This window comes from Mus pahari, chromosome 16, assembly GCF_900095145.1.
Source record: "Mus pahari chromosome 16, PAHARI_EIJ_v1.1, whole genome shotgun sequence".
Lineage (NCBI taxonomy): Eukaryota > Metazoa > Chordata > Mammalia > Rodentia > Muridae > Mus > Mus pahari.
Genome location: NC_034605.1, coordinates 60,806,808 through 60,822,870, shown reverse-complemented (window position 1 = coordinate 60,822,870; position 16,063 = coordinate 60,806,808). Strand labels below are relative to the sequence as shown.

General features: G+C 49.4%; 1 protein-coding gene across 1 annotated transcript; it reads left to right on the top strand.

The window, feature by feature from the left end:
• The first annotated feature begins 12,129 nt into the window (after positions 1 to 12,129).
• Positions 12,130 to 14,871, top strand: Hnrnpa0 (heterogeneous nuclear ribonucleoprotein A0). Its single transcript, XM_021215403.2, has one exon. The coding sequence runs from the start codon at positions 12,458 to 12,460 to the stop codon at positions 13,373 to 13,375; it is 918 nt and encodes a 305-aa protein (XP_021071062.1). The 5' UTR covers positions 12,130 to 12,457; the 3' UTR covers positions 13,376 to 14,871.
• The last annotated feature ends 1,192 nt before the right edge of the window (positions 14,872 to 16,063 follow it).

Genomic DNA, 16,063 nt, shown 5'->3' with positions numbered 1-16,063 from the left:
CTAGGTCTGGGATTAAAGGCGGGCACCACTGTGTCTGGATTCTTGTGTTTTTTGTTGTTGTTGTTACTTTTCCATTGCTGTGAAAAGATTTCTTCACCAAGGCAACTTATAAAAGAAACGGTGCCTTGGGACTCCAGGTTCCAGAGGCTGGGGTCCAGGAACATGGCAGCAGGCAAGCAGGAATGGTGCTGGAGCAGTATGTGAGCGTATATCCAGACCTTTAAAACTCCTATCCTCTAGACGGGCTGGATTTGCTCTACTGGTAGAAGCGTGTGTGGGTTGTGTCTTGGTAAACGGGAAAGCAGAACCTTGGAGGATCAGCTGCTGAACTCATTAGAACACCAACTGTTTGGGAACCGGATTCCTGGCTCCAGGATCAATTTCAGACCTCCCAGGACTTGGAAGATTCTTCTGAAGAAAACTGCCAGGGACAAGAGAAAAAGAGATCTACTACACTCAGAGCAGGGAAGCCATGATGGGGAGACCTTGGGAGGTTGAGGTGGGGGTGGGAGGCAGCCCCCTTTCTCCTGCAGAGCTGCTGGTTGTCTGTCCCTGTCTTTGTGTGGCTCCTTAACGCGAGCACACGGCTGGGGATTACCAGACACTGGAAGAAGTAACCAAACATGAGATTGAATTCATGCACGGTAACCCAGGAAATAAAAGCAGCTGCAGGGGGCTGAAGAGATGGTTCAGTGGTTAAGAATGCTGCCTGCAAGGCCGGGCGTGGTGGCGCACGCCTTTAATCCCAGCACTCGGGAGGCAGAGGCAGGCAGATTTCTGAGTCTGAGGCCAGCCTGGTCTACAGAGTGAGTTCCAGGACAACCAGGGCTATACACAGAAACCCTGTCTCGAAAAACCAAAAAGAACGCCGCCTGCTTTACCAGAGGTCCTGAGTTCAACTCCCCGCAACCACATGGTGGCTCACAACCATCCATAATGAGATCTGACGCCCTCTTCTGGTGTGTCTGAAGACAACAGTATAATAATAAATAAATCTTTGGGCCGAAGTGAGCAGGGTTGACTGGAGCAAGCAGAGCCAACTGGAGTGAGCAGAAATTCTAAATAAAATTCCCAACAGTCACATGAAGGTTCCCAACCATCTGCACAGCTACAGTGTACTCACACACATAAAATAAATAAATACATCTTTTTTTAAACAAAAGGAACTACAGGGAAACTTTTTAATTATTTCTTTTATTTTTTAGATAATATAATTACATCATTTCCCCATCCCTTTCCTCCCAAACAGTCACAAGTACTCCTCACTCCTTCAAAGTCATGATCTTTTTTCACTAATTGCCATTGAATGCAAATATGCATATTATATATAATATATACATATATACATACTTTTTTTTGTTTTTGTTTATTTATTTGTTTTTTGTTTTTGTTTTGTTTTGTTTTTTTCGAGACAGGGTTTCTCTGTGTAGCCCTGGCTGGCCTCGAACTCAGAAATCCGCCTGCCTCTGCCCCCAAGTGCTGGGATTAAAGGCGTGCGCCACCATACCTGGCCTATACATATTTTTTAAAAAGATTTATTTATTTCATGTATGTGAGTACACTGTCCCTGTCCTCTCCCTTCTTTTTTTTTTTTCTTCCACCCCTGCTTCTCCCTTCTGAGCGCTGGAATTAAAGGCCTGAGCCACCGCCCCCGACAACCAAGGGTAAGATTTTAATCTATCCAACACAGGAAAAAGCCTGTTGGGTGTTTGTGAGTCGGGTATTGTGGGGACTTGGGAACTCTATGTGCTGAAACTGTAGTTTGTAGTAGCTTCCTGCTTTGAGTGTTATCTGAACCTCTGGCTTCAGAGCCGTTGGATGCCCACCAGTTTCTAAGGTGCCTGATGTTTTGCAGGGCACACTGACTGCTCTCAGGACCTGGGGTTTCTCTGGCTGGGTTTCAGTTGCTGCCTGTTTATCAGGTTCTAAAAGTGTGTTCACATTGTCTTGTCCTTTCCTCTACTCAGAAGGGCTAGATTACTCTGTTCAAACTGCTGTGACAGGTTTCTTGGTTGTCAACTTGGCAACATCTGGAATGAATTAAAACCTAAGAGACTGGATACACCTGTGTGAGAGTTTTTCTTAAACATTTGAGGGCTGGCAAGATGGCTCAGTGGGTATGAGCACTGACTGACCAGGTGGCTCACAACCACCTGTAGTGAGATCTGACACCTCTTCTGGTGTGTCTGAAGACAGCTACAGTGGACTTATGTATAATAATAAATCTTTGTGCCGGAGCGAGCAGGCACTGAGCGAGTGGGGCTGACTGGAGTGAGCAGAGGTTCTAAATTCAATTCCCAACAATCACATGAAGGCTCCCAACCATTTGCACAGCTATAGTGTACTCATAAACATAAAATAAATAAACGCATCTTTTTTTTTTTTTTTTTGAGACAGGGTTTCTCTGTGTAGTCTTGGCTGTCCTGGAACTTACTCTGTAGACCAGGCTGGCCTCGAACTCAGAAATCCGCCTGCCTCTGCCTCCCAAGTGCTGAGATTAAAGGCATGTGTCACCACTGCCCGGCTAATCCGCTTCTTTTCAACAAGACAGAAAACCAATGCTCTTCAAAAAGCAATGCCAAGAAACTACAGAAGCCAGGTCACCAAGGAGAGAAGCTAGTTGTGACAGGTGTCTGATAAAAGTCTTGGGGTGAGAATGTGGAAAGAGTTCTCACACGTTAATAGTGAGAAGACAGAAATACAACCTTTAAAATAGGCAAAGACTGGGGCTGGAGAGATGGCTGAGTTCAAATCCCAGCAACCACGTGGTGGCTCACAACCATCCCTAATGAGATCTTCTGGTGTGTCTAAACACAGCTACAGTGTACTTACATATAAGAAATAAATAATAAAAAGAATAGGCAAAGACTTTGATAGAATATTTTACACCTGATGGATGGAATGGCACATAGGCATGTGGGAAAATGCTTGATAAAATTAGATTTCTTAGAAATGAGAGTGTCAGGCTTGGTGAGAGTTACTGACATGATCATTAGGATGGCTTTCTAAAATCTGGGCCACACATTCTGCTGGCAGCCTATACAAAGGACATGGAAGAGAAGATGGAAGTGTTCTCTCTTGCCTGCTTGCTCTCGATGGCAAGTCCATTCCTTTACTGGTATCAGAGCCTACTTCTTCTGGATTCTGTTGTATACCGAAGACCAGCTGAGACATCCAACCTCATGGACTGAACGACCGCCTTCTTGGACTTTCTACTGGTGGACAGCCATTGCTGGACTAATTGGGCCACAGCCTGTAAGCCATTTTAATAATTCTTTATATATGGGATGGTTTGAATTTGCTTGGCCCAAGGGAAATGGCATTGAGAGGTGTGTCCTTGTTGGAGTGGGTGTGGCCTTGTTAGAGAAAGTGCAGCACTGGAGAGGGGTTGGGGGCTGTGTTTGAAGTTCTGTGCTTAAGCTCTGCCCAGGGTAGGAGAAAGAGTCTTGTCCTGGCTGCCTTCAGATGAAGATATGTAGAACTCTCAGCTTCTTCTCCAGCATCATGACTGCCTGGGTGCTATCATGCTTCCTGCCATGATGATAATGGACTGAACCTCTGAACCTGTAAGTCAGTCCCAATTAAATGTTGTCCTTATAAGAGTTGCCTTGGTCATGGTGTCTGCTCACAGCAGTGAAACCCTAACTACAACTGGGTTCGGCTGCCCTTCGGCACTTTTAACATTTCTTACATTTTCAGGCTCTGTGATTAGAATTTTGTCTTTTGAAGCAGACATGAGAATGAAGAGCAAAAGGTAAGTCCCCAGCCACATCAGTGTGGTCCACCAGATTAAGATGTTTTCCGTGTGTGTGTGTGTGTGTGTGTGTGTGTGTGTGTGTGTAAGACTTTATAATGTATCTCCAGTCTGTGGTGTTTGTGAGACTCTCTTCTGCTCACTACTACTGTTCTGTCTTGACAATCTTTGTTTGAATTAATAATTCTCATGGTATTTCTTACAGCATTGGGCCATGTACCAAGCTTTACTGCAGTGCAGTGCCTGTCATGGTTGGGTTTTTGTCAGTTTGACACCAGTGGGAGTCATCTGGGAAGAAGGAACCTCCCTCAGAAACAGCTCCTCAGATTGGCCCGGAGGCATGTCTGTGCAGCATTTTCTTAATGATTGACGTGTGTGTGTGTGTGTGTGTGTGTGTGTGTGTGTAGGGGACCCAGGCACTGTGTATAGTCCTTTCCCTGAGCATGTGGTCCAGGGTGGTCTAAAAAAGCCACTGGGCGAGCCACTTGGAACAAGCCAAGAAGTAGCACTCCTTTGTGGCCTCTACTTCAGTTCCTGCCTCCAAGTTCCTAACTTGAATTGCTGTCCTGACTTCTCTTCATGATGAACTATAAGATGTGTGATGAAATGAACCCTTTCTTACCTGTCTTACTTTCATTATTATTTTTTCTTTTTTTTTTTTTCTTTTTCTTTTTTTCAAGACAGGGTTTCTCTGTGTAGCCCTGGCTGTCCTGGAGTTCACTCTGTAGACCAGGCTGGCCTTGAACTCAGAAATATGTCTTCCTCCTAAGGGCTGGGATTAGAGGTGTGCGCCACCACTGCCCCACACTTCCGTTATTTTTTATTGCACTGAAGAGACACCATGGATAAGGTTACTTATCAGAGAAAATGACTGGGCCGGAGAGATGGCTCTTGAAACCTCAAAGCTGGACCCCAGTGACACACCTCCTCCAACAAGGCCACACCTCCTAGTCCTTCCCAAACAGTTCCATCAAGTGGGGACCAAGTATTCAAACATATGAGCCTTTGGGGGCCATTGCCATTCAAACCAACACCAAGCTGCTGCTTTTGGTCACGGTGCTTATCACAGACAGCAACAGGGGACAGCAGCCTTGTGAGCAAACAGGGTTGGGGCGGTCGGTCCCTGGGAAAAAAGCAAAAAGTTCAGTTTTTATGACCACGGTGCTTGTTGTAAAGAGCTTCTGAGACTGGAAGATCTCGTTACTCGTCGTCGTTGTGACGGGATACAAAAGTGATGGGATTTTAGCCTGTGGTTTGCGGGGATGAAGTCTGTCCTGGTGGGAGGAGAGAGGGGCAGCTGGCAATGGCACGTCTGCTGTCAGGAAGGAGTGAGGTGAAAACTGGTGCTCTCCACTCCATCTCTCTCTCTTATTCAACTCAAGATCCCGGCCCGTGGGTTGGTGCTGCCCTCAGATAGGGAGTTTGCTCACACCACTGTAGGCTTAGGTTTGTTTGTTTGTTTGTTTTTGTTTTTTTCGAGAAAGGGTTTCTCTGTGTAGCCCTGACTGTCCTGGAACTCACTCTGTAGACCAGGCTGGCCTCGAACTCAGAAATCTGCCTGCCTCTGCCTCCTGAGTGCTGGGATGAAAGGCGTGCGCCACCACTGTCCGGCAGGTTTTTTTAAAAAAACAAACAAACAAACAAACAAACAAACAAACTTACTTTTAATAAGGGTTCTCAAATGCGTTGACCCTGCTTTGAGCCCACCATCCAAAGGTAGGGGAGAAAAGATGGTAAATAGGACAGGGGGATGTGGGCCTCTTTAGAAGTCGTTCTTTGGGGACAAGTCCAATCTGTGTTTTCTGGAGAATATCAGCAGGGCTGGCGAGATGGCTCAGCGGGTAAGAGCACTGACTGCTCTTCCAAACGGTTCTAAGTTCAAATCCCAGCAACCACATGTTGGCTCACAACCATCTGTAATGGGATCTGATGTCCTCTTCTGGTGCATCTTAAGACAGCTACAGTGTACTTACATATGATAATAAATAAATCTTTGTAACTACATTGTTTATTATGTACTTACATATGATAATAAATAAATCTTTGGGCCTGAGCAAGCAGAGTTGACTGGAGCGAGGTCAACTAAGATTCAATTCCCGGGGGCTGGTGAGATGGCTCAGCAGGTAAGAGCACCCGACTGCTCTTCCAAAGGTCCTAAGTTCAAATCCCAGCAACCACATGGTGGCTCACAACCATCCGTAATGAGATCTGACACCCTCTTCTGGAGTGTCTGAAGACAGCTACAGTGTACTTACTTACATATAATAAATAAANAAATCTTTAAAAAAAAAAAAAAAAAAAAAAAAGATTCAATTCCCAACCACCACATGAAGGCTCCCAACCGTCTGTACGGCTACAATCTACTCACATACATAAAATAAATAAATACATCTTTTTAAAAAAAAAAACAAAAACAAAGGAGGATATCAGCAGTTCAGCTCAGTTCACACAAATCAGCAGTGGTAACTCTATCCACTCTCAAACACCAACTCGAATCAGCAACAGCAGCTTAGTCTAGAAGAATCCATGATGCTCTGCCAATTGGCGCGATGCCAGGGAAGTGACAAGCAGTCAGTGGAGCACTGCCTGAAGTTCTCTCCATGAAGTCATGACAAACAATGATCAGCAGGGAAGGCAAGGTGAACCAACGCCAATCAGCATCATCCAGTGTCTGTTGGGTTATATTTAGACCCCTTTCAAACATCCTGAGCTCTCTCAAGCACCTGCTCTATCAATACATCACATGCCCCCTTTCTAGGCAACGACCAAAAGAAACACCACCTGTCTGTCTTCAGCAAAACACCCTCTCACTTGTCTGCTTCATAAGGCAGATTTCCAAACTGGGCAGTGGTGGTACACGCCTTTAATCCCAGCACTCAGGAGGCAGAGGCAGGCAGATTTCTGAGTTCGAGGCTAGCCTGGTCTACAGTGTGAGTTCCAGGACAGCCAGGGCTATACAGAGAAACCCTGTCTCGAAAAACCAAAAGAAACAAACAAAAAACAACAAAAACAAACAAAAACAAAAAACAAACAAACAAAACAGAGTCTCAAAAAGCCCCAAACATCTCCACTTCACACCTCAGTTGACTTTTTTCTAGAAGCGTCCTTACAGGCACGCCCGGATATTCTTACCTAGGTGAGTCTAAATCCACTCAAGTACACAATAAACGTTAGCCACCGTGTTTTGTAGTGCTGGCACACACCTTACATCCCAGCACTGGGGAGGCAGAGGACAAGGGTCTCTGTGAGTTCGAAGCCAGCCTGGCTTATGTGGAGAATAGGTAGGGCTGTGTAGAGAGCCCCTGGCTGAAAGATAAATAAGATTAACCATCACGGCAGGTAACCTTATGAAACCCTTGCACAAAGTTGACTGTTTATCGGGCGTCATCTGATTCCGGGGATACCGTGCAGCAACGCAGACTCATTGGCGTGTGACATGAGCGTGGGAACTGGCCTTGACTCTGGAAATGTATGGATAGCGGAGAGGGCTGGGGTGGACACTTTGCCTTCTGCCACTCTCAGACAAGACGCTGAGGTTGCCAGTCTGTGTTTTGATTTTCCCCTTCTTGAATATGCACACTCAACCTGGGGTCAGACAGTGTTTCAGGTGATATTTTGCAACTACAGTCATGCATCGCTAAGCCGCCGGGATATGTAACTTTCTAAGAAGTGCTCCATTAGGTGATTTCAGTATGCAAACATGACAGAATTACTTATACTAATTAATGCTCGGCAGCTCCAGTGTCACTAGAGGGTAAAATCCTATGGGACTGCTGTTGTGTGTGCTAATGAATGGCAGAAACGCTACAATTACCCTGAGATGCAGTTAGCCAGGCACATTAGTGATACCACAGTGGCAGTATCTTCCTTGGATTCTTATTTAAAATCGTTAAGAAGCCAAGAGGTTCAGAAAGATGTGACCATGATCCTTTCATCTTCCAGTCTATTGTCTTTCTTTGACTTGACTCTGTGTACAGGAAGGTAGGACGGTCGAGAAGACAAAGCTCGGGCCACCGACTACGGTAATGGCCTTGGCTTCTTCAGTGGAAGACTGGCATAGGATTTACCTGTCATGTGGTGCCACCCCCAAGAAAATGTCTACTGCACGAGGAGCCAACAGCAGACCATGGTAAGAATACTACCCAAGGTCCAGCTTGGTGAGCCAGCAAGTTTTACTGGGGTTAGTTATAGAAGCAGAGTTGCCTTAAAGACAGCTGCGTCACCGAGATGCCCACCCCAGGGTGGGTGACAGCTCAGGGAAGCTGGAAACCTGGACCTCACCACACACCTTGCAGGCAGAGGTGGACACGTCTTCCAGGCAGGTCCACTGGCCTGAGAATATTTGTCTGCAGCACTTAATCCTCAGAGGTTCTCAGGGGAGGGAGGAGCCTGGTGAATCTGGTGAATTTCAGGGACTTCCTGAAGTTATTGTTTTCTGAGTTAAAGTGGCTTCCCTGCAGGACAAAATGCTCCACTGGTGTCTTAAGGAGTTTCCCTAAAAGTTGGAAGGTTTTGTCTCAGAGGAGATTGCTACCCAACAAAACCTTTCTGACCCTTGTAAAGATTCAGCAAGGTAAGTGTCATTCTTAGTCTAAGGCAATGGTTCTCAACCTTCCCAATGCTGCGGCCCTTTAATGCAGCTCCTCTTGTTGTGGTGACCCCCCAACCCATAAAATTATTTTTGTTGCTACTTTATAACTGTAATTTTGGTACTCTTGTGACTCACGATGTTTTCCAGTGGCTTAGGTGACCCCGGAGTGGGTCGTGACCCACATGTTGGGGACCTCTGGTCTAAGGCAATCAGTAAGATTCCAGTGAACATCTGCAAGACACAAGCAGAGACCAGGGGATCATCTTTTATCCGTTAGGATCTCAATGATAGACAATCTGGCCAATATGATAGCTTTGCCATACAGGATTGCTGCTGGAGAATCAGCTATACCACCTTTGACTAGCTGGTGTAGGGTCCTTCTGCACTGCGATGTACTGGAATTGTAAGTAGCTGAGGAGAAGCCTGGGCAGCAGGTGGTGGGAGGCACAGTGGGTGGCACCTTCCAGGGTCAGGCTCCTTGCAGGCCTCAGATATTAGGACCCTTTAGGCCACTTGAGTGCTAAGCTCTGTGTGGGCTGAGAGCGTGGCTTCCCCTCAGCCTTTGACAGCACCCAGTGTTTCACCTGTTGGCCCTGGGTGTCCCTAAAGGCTTGATAGTGCTGTGGAACTCTTCTGGTGACCAGAGCTGGCACTTCCTTTCCTTCTTCATTCTCAACCTTTCTCTCACTGCCCCCACCCCACTGGCCACTGCTAATGCAGGTGCTAGTGCTTCAGTCCAGGGCTGGCGGGCGGGCTTTCAGAGACCAGGGGCCTGCTAATTCCTGGGGTGTCACCGCTGCTTGCTGCTCCTTCATCCGGTTACCAGGTCAGCTGCACAACTAGAGGAGGGTAAGAAAAGATCACTAGAAAGGAGCTTTAGTGGTCTAATGTTGCAGCAGCAGGGAAGGCTGCAGGGGAATGTCTCTCAGCTGACACACTATGTGGGTCTGAGCATCCGCCTTACTTTAACCCTTTCTAGACCTCAAGAGGAAGAAAGGCCCTTCTGGTGTAGGAGAAAATAGAGTTTACTGAAGCACCATAATGAGAGTCTGGTATAACGCCCACTAAGGCTTAGGATTCGTGTGTGTGTGTGTGTGTGTGTGTGTGTGTGTGTCCAGACACAGCTGTTGTAATCACAACTGGCCACAGCTGTGGATGCCTGCATGAGATCTGTCCAACAATGAGCAGATCCACAGGCATGGGTGGTATAGGGACTCGCGGGTTCCTACCCTCACTTCTGACCTATTTGCCACTCACTGACACATTCAAGAATGGGGGCTGTTGCCTTTGTGTTCCCACAGGCAGCCCCAACAGGCTCCAGTGCATAGATCCAACCAAATAGTCAAAATATAGCCCCTGTCAAACTAAACGGTCACAAAATAAAGTCGTCATGAATCTGAGGAAGGGGTGGATAAGGAAAAGCCGGGTTGACAGAGAAGGGAGAGGATAATCATAAATTGTCAAAAACCAAAGTCAATAAAAAATAAAGATCTGAGGCTGGAGAAATGACTCAGAAGTTAACAGCAGTGGCTGCTCTTGCAGAAGACCTGGGTTCGATTCCCAGCACCCACACGGAGGCTTTCAATCTTCTGTAACTCCAGATGTACACTGAAATAGCTCCTTCCCTCCAGCGTTCTGCTTGCTGTGCTGATATTTTAGCCCTCCGGTGTTCAATCTTGTGATGCACACTCCACCCCACCCCGCGGCTTGTATCAAATCCTGGCATGCAATTTTGGGGCAATGAAGTTACTGTCTTAAAAACTACTTTATGGGCTGGACAAATGGCTCAGTGGTTAAGAGTACTGACTGCTCTTCCAGAGGTCCTGAGTTCAATTTCTAGCAATCATGGTAGCTCACAACCATTTGTAATAAGACCTGGTACCCCAGTTCTGGTGTGTCTGAAGATACCTACAGTGTCCTCACATAAATAAATCTTAAAAAGAAATTTATTACTTAAATTGTTAAAAATTATGTGTAGGTGTGTGTGTCTGCATATGCACGTGAGTGCAGGTGCCTGTGGAGGCCAGAGCTTCAGTTAGACCGAAGCCCTGACCTGGGTGCTGGGAACTGACCAGAACTCAGGTCCTCTGGAAGCTGCAAGTGCTGTTAACCACTGAGCCATCTCTTCAGCTATCTAGTTCATTTTAAAATGGAAAAAGCAAACAAACCCACATTTCCCTTCTTGTGTGTACTGACTGGTTTTGTGTGTCAACTTGACAGAAGGCAGAGTCATCAGAGAGAAAACTTCAGTTGAGGAAATGCCATGAGATTCAGCTGGAGGGCATTTTCTCAACTAGTGATCAGTGGGCAGGGCCTAGCTCATTGGGGGTGGCGGGTGCCATCCTTGGTAGTCCTGTGTGCTATAAGGAAGCAGGCTGAGCAAGCCATGTGAAGCAAACCAGCAAGCAGCACCCCTCCACAGCCTCTGCATCAGCTCCTGCCTCCAGGTTCCATTCCTGCTCCAGTTCCTGTCCTGACTTCCTCCAGTGATGGACTATGATCTGGAAATGTAAACCAAGTAAAGCCATTCCTTCCCAGCTTGCTTTTTTCTACAGCAATAGAAACCCTAAGACATTGTAGAAATCGAGATCTTGTCCGTGAACACTATGCACAGCCTCTGATAAGTTTGTTTTTTAAATCTAGTTATATGGATAAAGTTGGCAGAATGGCTGTTTGTATTTACGAAGCTGGCAGCCCAGTAGAGCTGGCTGCAGGGCACAGGGGTGCACCAGTATGAGGGATATGAGAAGTAACGGGGCAGAATGGGGGCAGGGGGATGCGTCAGGGACACTGCTCCAACTCTAGTTTAATTCCCAAACCACAGTTGGGATGGCAGTGAGAACGCAGTAAAAATAGGAAATCTCATAGGACATGCTTGTAATCTAGTGCTTGGGAGTTCGAGGTCAGCCTGGGCTGGCTCAGGCCTGGCTCAAGGCTCGCAGTGTAGGGATGGGGCCGACTGAACCCTGGCTGGCTCGCCCGGAACAAGTCCGCAGGAGCTCGGGGCGGAGCATCGCCAGCGGCTACGGCGGGCCCGGCTCGGGCCTGGTCTGGGTCACCGGGTCGCAAGGGCTTTGGTGGTGTTCCCTCTCACGGGCTCGCTTCGGCGAGCAGAGTGGCACGGGGCAAGAGTCGCATTGGTTTCATCGAGCCACCGGCCCACCGTAAACGGCCAATAACCGCCTTGGGGTCAGGCCGAGGCCCTCCATCTTTGTGCCGCCCCGAGGGGAGCCGACGCCGGGTGCGGGCCGGCCCCCAACAGTCAAGTTTTCAAAAAGCCCGCGCGGGGCCCCCCGGGCTGATCCGTTGGGAACGGCCAGACTTCCCGCGAGGGCGCGCGAGGACGAAGCGTGCGGGCGACAGCGGGCTCCGCAGGGGAGGCGCCGGGCCGGCGCTCGAGAGGAGCGCGCCCGTCCCGCGGCGGCGGAAACCGGAAGTGGGTCTGAGGAGCAGCCGCTGATTGGCCGGCCGGACACGTCCCTCAAGGGGCTGGCGCGAACGCCACTGCGGAGCCGGGCCTGGGCATCCGGCGAGGGGAGGGAGGGAGGGAAGGCTGCGGGAACAGCCGCGCGGCCGACAGGAAACGTCCCGCGGAGACGCGCGGAGGGCTCCGGCGGGCCGCCTCCGGGGCTCCGCGGCCCCGCGGCGAGCGCGAGCGCGGAGGCGGAAGGAGCGGCGGACGCCGGGGAGCCCGAGGCCCGGTCCCGGTGCGGGGGGGGGGAACCGCGGAGGGCGGGGAGGCCGCGGCCGAGAGCGGCGCTGCGGCGCGGTGGGCGGGACCAAGGCGAGCGGGCAGGCGATTGGCCGGCGGCCCGGCGTCGCCTGTGACGCACCGCGCGGGGAGGGTGCGCGCGCCTTCAGCGGCCTCTTTGTGTGGTGTCCCGATAGGGGAGCGGAGGTGGCGGCCGCGGCGGCCCCGGTCGGGTTCCAGCGTCCTCGGCTCGCCCTCGGGCCGGCAGCGCGCCCCTTCCCTCCCCCTCCCGCCCCTCACCCCGCCGGCGGTGGCGGCGGCGGCCGGGCCCGGGCTCGGACGAGGCCTCGGCGACCGCTAACGGGCGACGGCGACGCGGCCGCGGAGCGCGCAGGGCGGGGGCAGGGCCCGGGCGGCCGACATGGAGAACTCGCAGCTCTGCAAGCTGTTCATCGGCGGCCTCAACGTGCAGACGAGTGAGTCGGGGCTGCGCGGCCACTTCGAGGCCTTCGGGACGCTGACGGACTGCGTGGTGGTGGTGAACCCCCAGACGAAGCGCTCCCGCTGCTTCGGCTTCGTGACCTACTCGAACGTGGAGGAGGCGGACGCCGCCATGGCCGCGTCGCCGCACGCGGTGGACGGCAACACGGTGGAGCTGAAGCGCGCCGTGTCGCGGGAGGATTCGGCGCGGCCCGGGGCGCACGCCAAGGTGAAGAAGCTGTTCGTGGGCGGCCTCAAGGGCGACGTGGCGGAGGGCGACCTGATCGAGCACTTCTCGCAGTTCGGCGCGGTGGAGAAGGCGGAGATCATCGCCGACAAGCAGTCGGGCAAGAAGCGCGGCTTCGGCTTCGTCTACTTCCAGAGCCACGACGCGGCCGACAAGGCGGCGGTGGTCAAGTTCCACCCGATCCAGGGCCACCGCGTGGAGGTGAAGAAGGCGGTGCCCAAGGAGGATATCCACGCGGGCGGCGGGGGCGCGCGGGCGGCCCGAGGCGGGCGCGGCGGAGGCCGGGGCCGCGGCGGCGGAGGCGGCGGCCGCGACCAGAACGGGCTGGCCAAGGGCGGCGGCGGAGGCGGCGGCGGCGGCGGCTACAACAGCTACGGCGGCTACGGGGGCTACGGCGCCTACGGGGGCGGCGGCGGCGGCGGCTCGTACGGCGGCAGCGACTACGGCAACGGCTTCGGCGGCTTCGGCAGCTACAGCCAGCACCAGTCCTCGTACGGGCCGATGAAGAGCGGCGGCGGCGGCGGCGGCGGAGGCAGCTGGGGCGGCCGCAGCAACAGTGGACCGTACAGAGGCGGCTACGGCGGCGGCGGCTACGGCGGAGGCTCGTTCTAGAAGCCGGGTTCCGGATGCCGGCGGCGGGCGCGGCCATCGTCGCCCTCCGCGCCCGCCCTAGGTGCCCTCGGGGGAAGCCGCTCACCCTGGGGGGCACGACACCCCCGCTTGCCTGCCCGTCCCCCCTGAAGGTGGACTCGGCCCCACACACACACATTTTTGTGTTACAGTCATTGATGGACTCTATTTTTTTATTATTACTTGGACCTTGGTCGTTTTTATACTAGCAAAAATATGTCTTGTTTTAATTTGTGTTTTTTGGGGGGGGCGGGTGGGCGGGCGGGAGTGAACTTGCTGATTCTGTAGCAAAACCTGGGTGGGGGTTGGGCGGGAGGGTAGTTTACTTTGTTGTAAGGACTTGATACCTGGCTACAGCGTTTTCTATGAAACCTACTTGGATCCCATGCCTGAAATTTGGAAGCATATGTACAAAAATCATTTTTACGTTTTATTTTTAATAAATCATTGTGTTTGACCGTACATGTCTAACATTTTTTTCTAGGATCCACTCCTTGCCGTTTGAAAGGATGTTTTTGTTAGGTTTTGATGTGTACTTGGAGAAGCTTAAAGGAGGTCTTGTGGGTTCTTTTTTTTTTTTTTTTCCTTCCTGTTTGCCCAGTTAGTGATGTTGAGTTTACCTTTTACAGACAAAAACTTTATGAAGTGGATGTGGCCGTTTAGTTCCTGTGCATCCATCTCTGTAATAAGCGATTTGCTTATCATCTTGACATGGTCGGTTCTTTCTATGAGAATTTACTTCAAAACATGTACTGTGTAGTTTTAAAAGAAACAGTTTGTGTTTAAAGCATGTGTTCTCATTCATATAAACTGTTTAAAACTTTTTAGGTGCCCTAGTTTCTTCCTTATTGGTTTGTCTGTAATGAATGGTTACAAATAAGGGTTCTATTTTACCCTAACACTAAGTGAGTTTTTAAAAATGTATTTTCAGAGCAGGTTTAAAAAAGCGGTTCTTCCCTAAGTCTGAACTTTGTCCTCTTAAGACCAACGGATGTAGCACCATCTGCTGGTAGAGTGGCGGTATAGCTGCGAGACGGTTGGTTTAGAAAAACCAACTTGTTCAGGACAATTTACTCAGATTTAGCAGTTTGCCATCAGAAGTCTGCAGACTTGAAAGGTCCACATTTACTTGTAGCTGAGGCGGGCTTCCCAGGAGTGTAGCTAACAGCCCGCATCAGTCACTTTTTCTACGTGAGATTTGAACATGTAAACTGCTATGCATAGCTTGGGCAGTAGCCCCAAACTGCTCCAATAGCTACTGAAGCAGCTGTGTGTACTGGGGTTTTAGGTGCAAGTTGTAAAACAAAATATCTGTATTCTGCTTGGTTAACGTGTATTTGTAGCCCTTCATGCAATAGAATTCAAGTTGTTGTTTATAAAAAAACAAAAACTGATAATAGAAGAAAATTGCCTTCCTGGATAGAAACATAGAATAGCAACGTTTATGGATATCACAAATAAAGAATTCAATTCTTACATGATTGAGTGAGAGTATGTATAACCTGGTGGGTGGGCTCAGAGTACCCGTTAACTTACTGGGTTTGACGGGATGGTAAAAATTTGACTTGGATTTTGGAAGCCCAAAGCCTTATGGCATCAAGCTTTTGGGAAAAGATCTTTCTTTTTACCTTTTAAAAGATTTTAATGTTGGAACCCCACAGTTTAAGTTGTCACTGAATAATTTCTAAGATCTGATTGTTGCCAAAATCATTGTAATTACTAAGGCTCTTAAAGGTAAGAGGATTAATGTTCAGCTAGTTTGGTCAGTTTAGTGAGCGGTAGCTGATGTATTTAACACAGTATAGGGTCATGCTTGCTATGGAAGTAAAGTTGGATGAAGTTCTTTGCTCACGATTGCTTGCTTCCCTTAAATTCCTGCTTGAAACTACACTTGAAGATCTAATGCAGGCCTTTGGGGTCCCTCTAGGATACAGGAAAAGATCTAAAACTCATTACATGTTACCTCAGACTTTTGGTAATTTTGGATGAAAAGACTGAGCTGGTAGGTATTGTGAGGTGATGAGTGTTTAGTAATAGCGACGTAAAAGGTAGTGGATGACTTAAAATTCTGTTAGAGCCCACAGTTCCTGGTGTGTTAACAGCCCAGTGTCGGAATGTTCACCCTTAGTGATGAATGTAATTGAATAGTAGGAAAGGAAAACGGGCAGTGTTTTTGTAAGCACTTCCTGTGTTTCCCCTAGCAGCCTTTCCGCATGTGGAGCTTTTTAAATGGGTGGAGAACTGTTGGATGTCTTGGTTCACCTGTGAGAATCTCTAGAGGATTTCAAGCCTAGCTGACAGGAGGTGGTGACAGAGTCCACCACTCCTTCTGAGAATAGTTTTTCATGCTTGGATATTTTCTGATTTTTCAAGATGAAATTGCCCCAGTGTATTTCAAAGACTGTAAGTTCTAAAATAACCGTTAGTTAAGAGGTAGTGTGGCGCTTACGTTGGTTTTTGTGTGAGTATGTGAGCATGTGCCTTTCACACAGCACCCGTGGGAGACACTTTGCAAGTCTGCTTTCCTGTCTTCTGGGATTGGGGATCTGCAAGTGCTTTTACCAGCTGAGCCTTTTTTTTTTTTTTTTTTTTAAAAAGATTTATTTATTTATTTATTTATTATATGTAAGTACACTGTAGCTGTCTTCAGACACTCCAGAAGAGGGCGTC

Excerpts from the sequence above, each read along its gene's own strand:
- Hnrnpa0 (XM_021215403.2), top strand. The coding sequence starts at position 12,458 with ATGGAGAACTCGCAGCTCTGCAAGCTGTTCATCGGCGGCCTCAACGTG.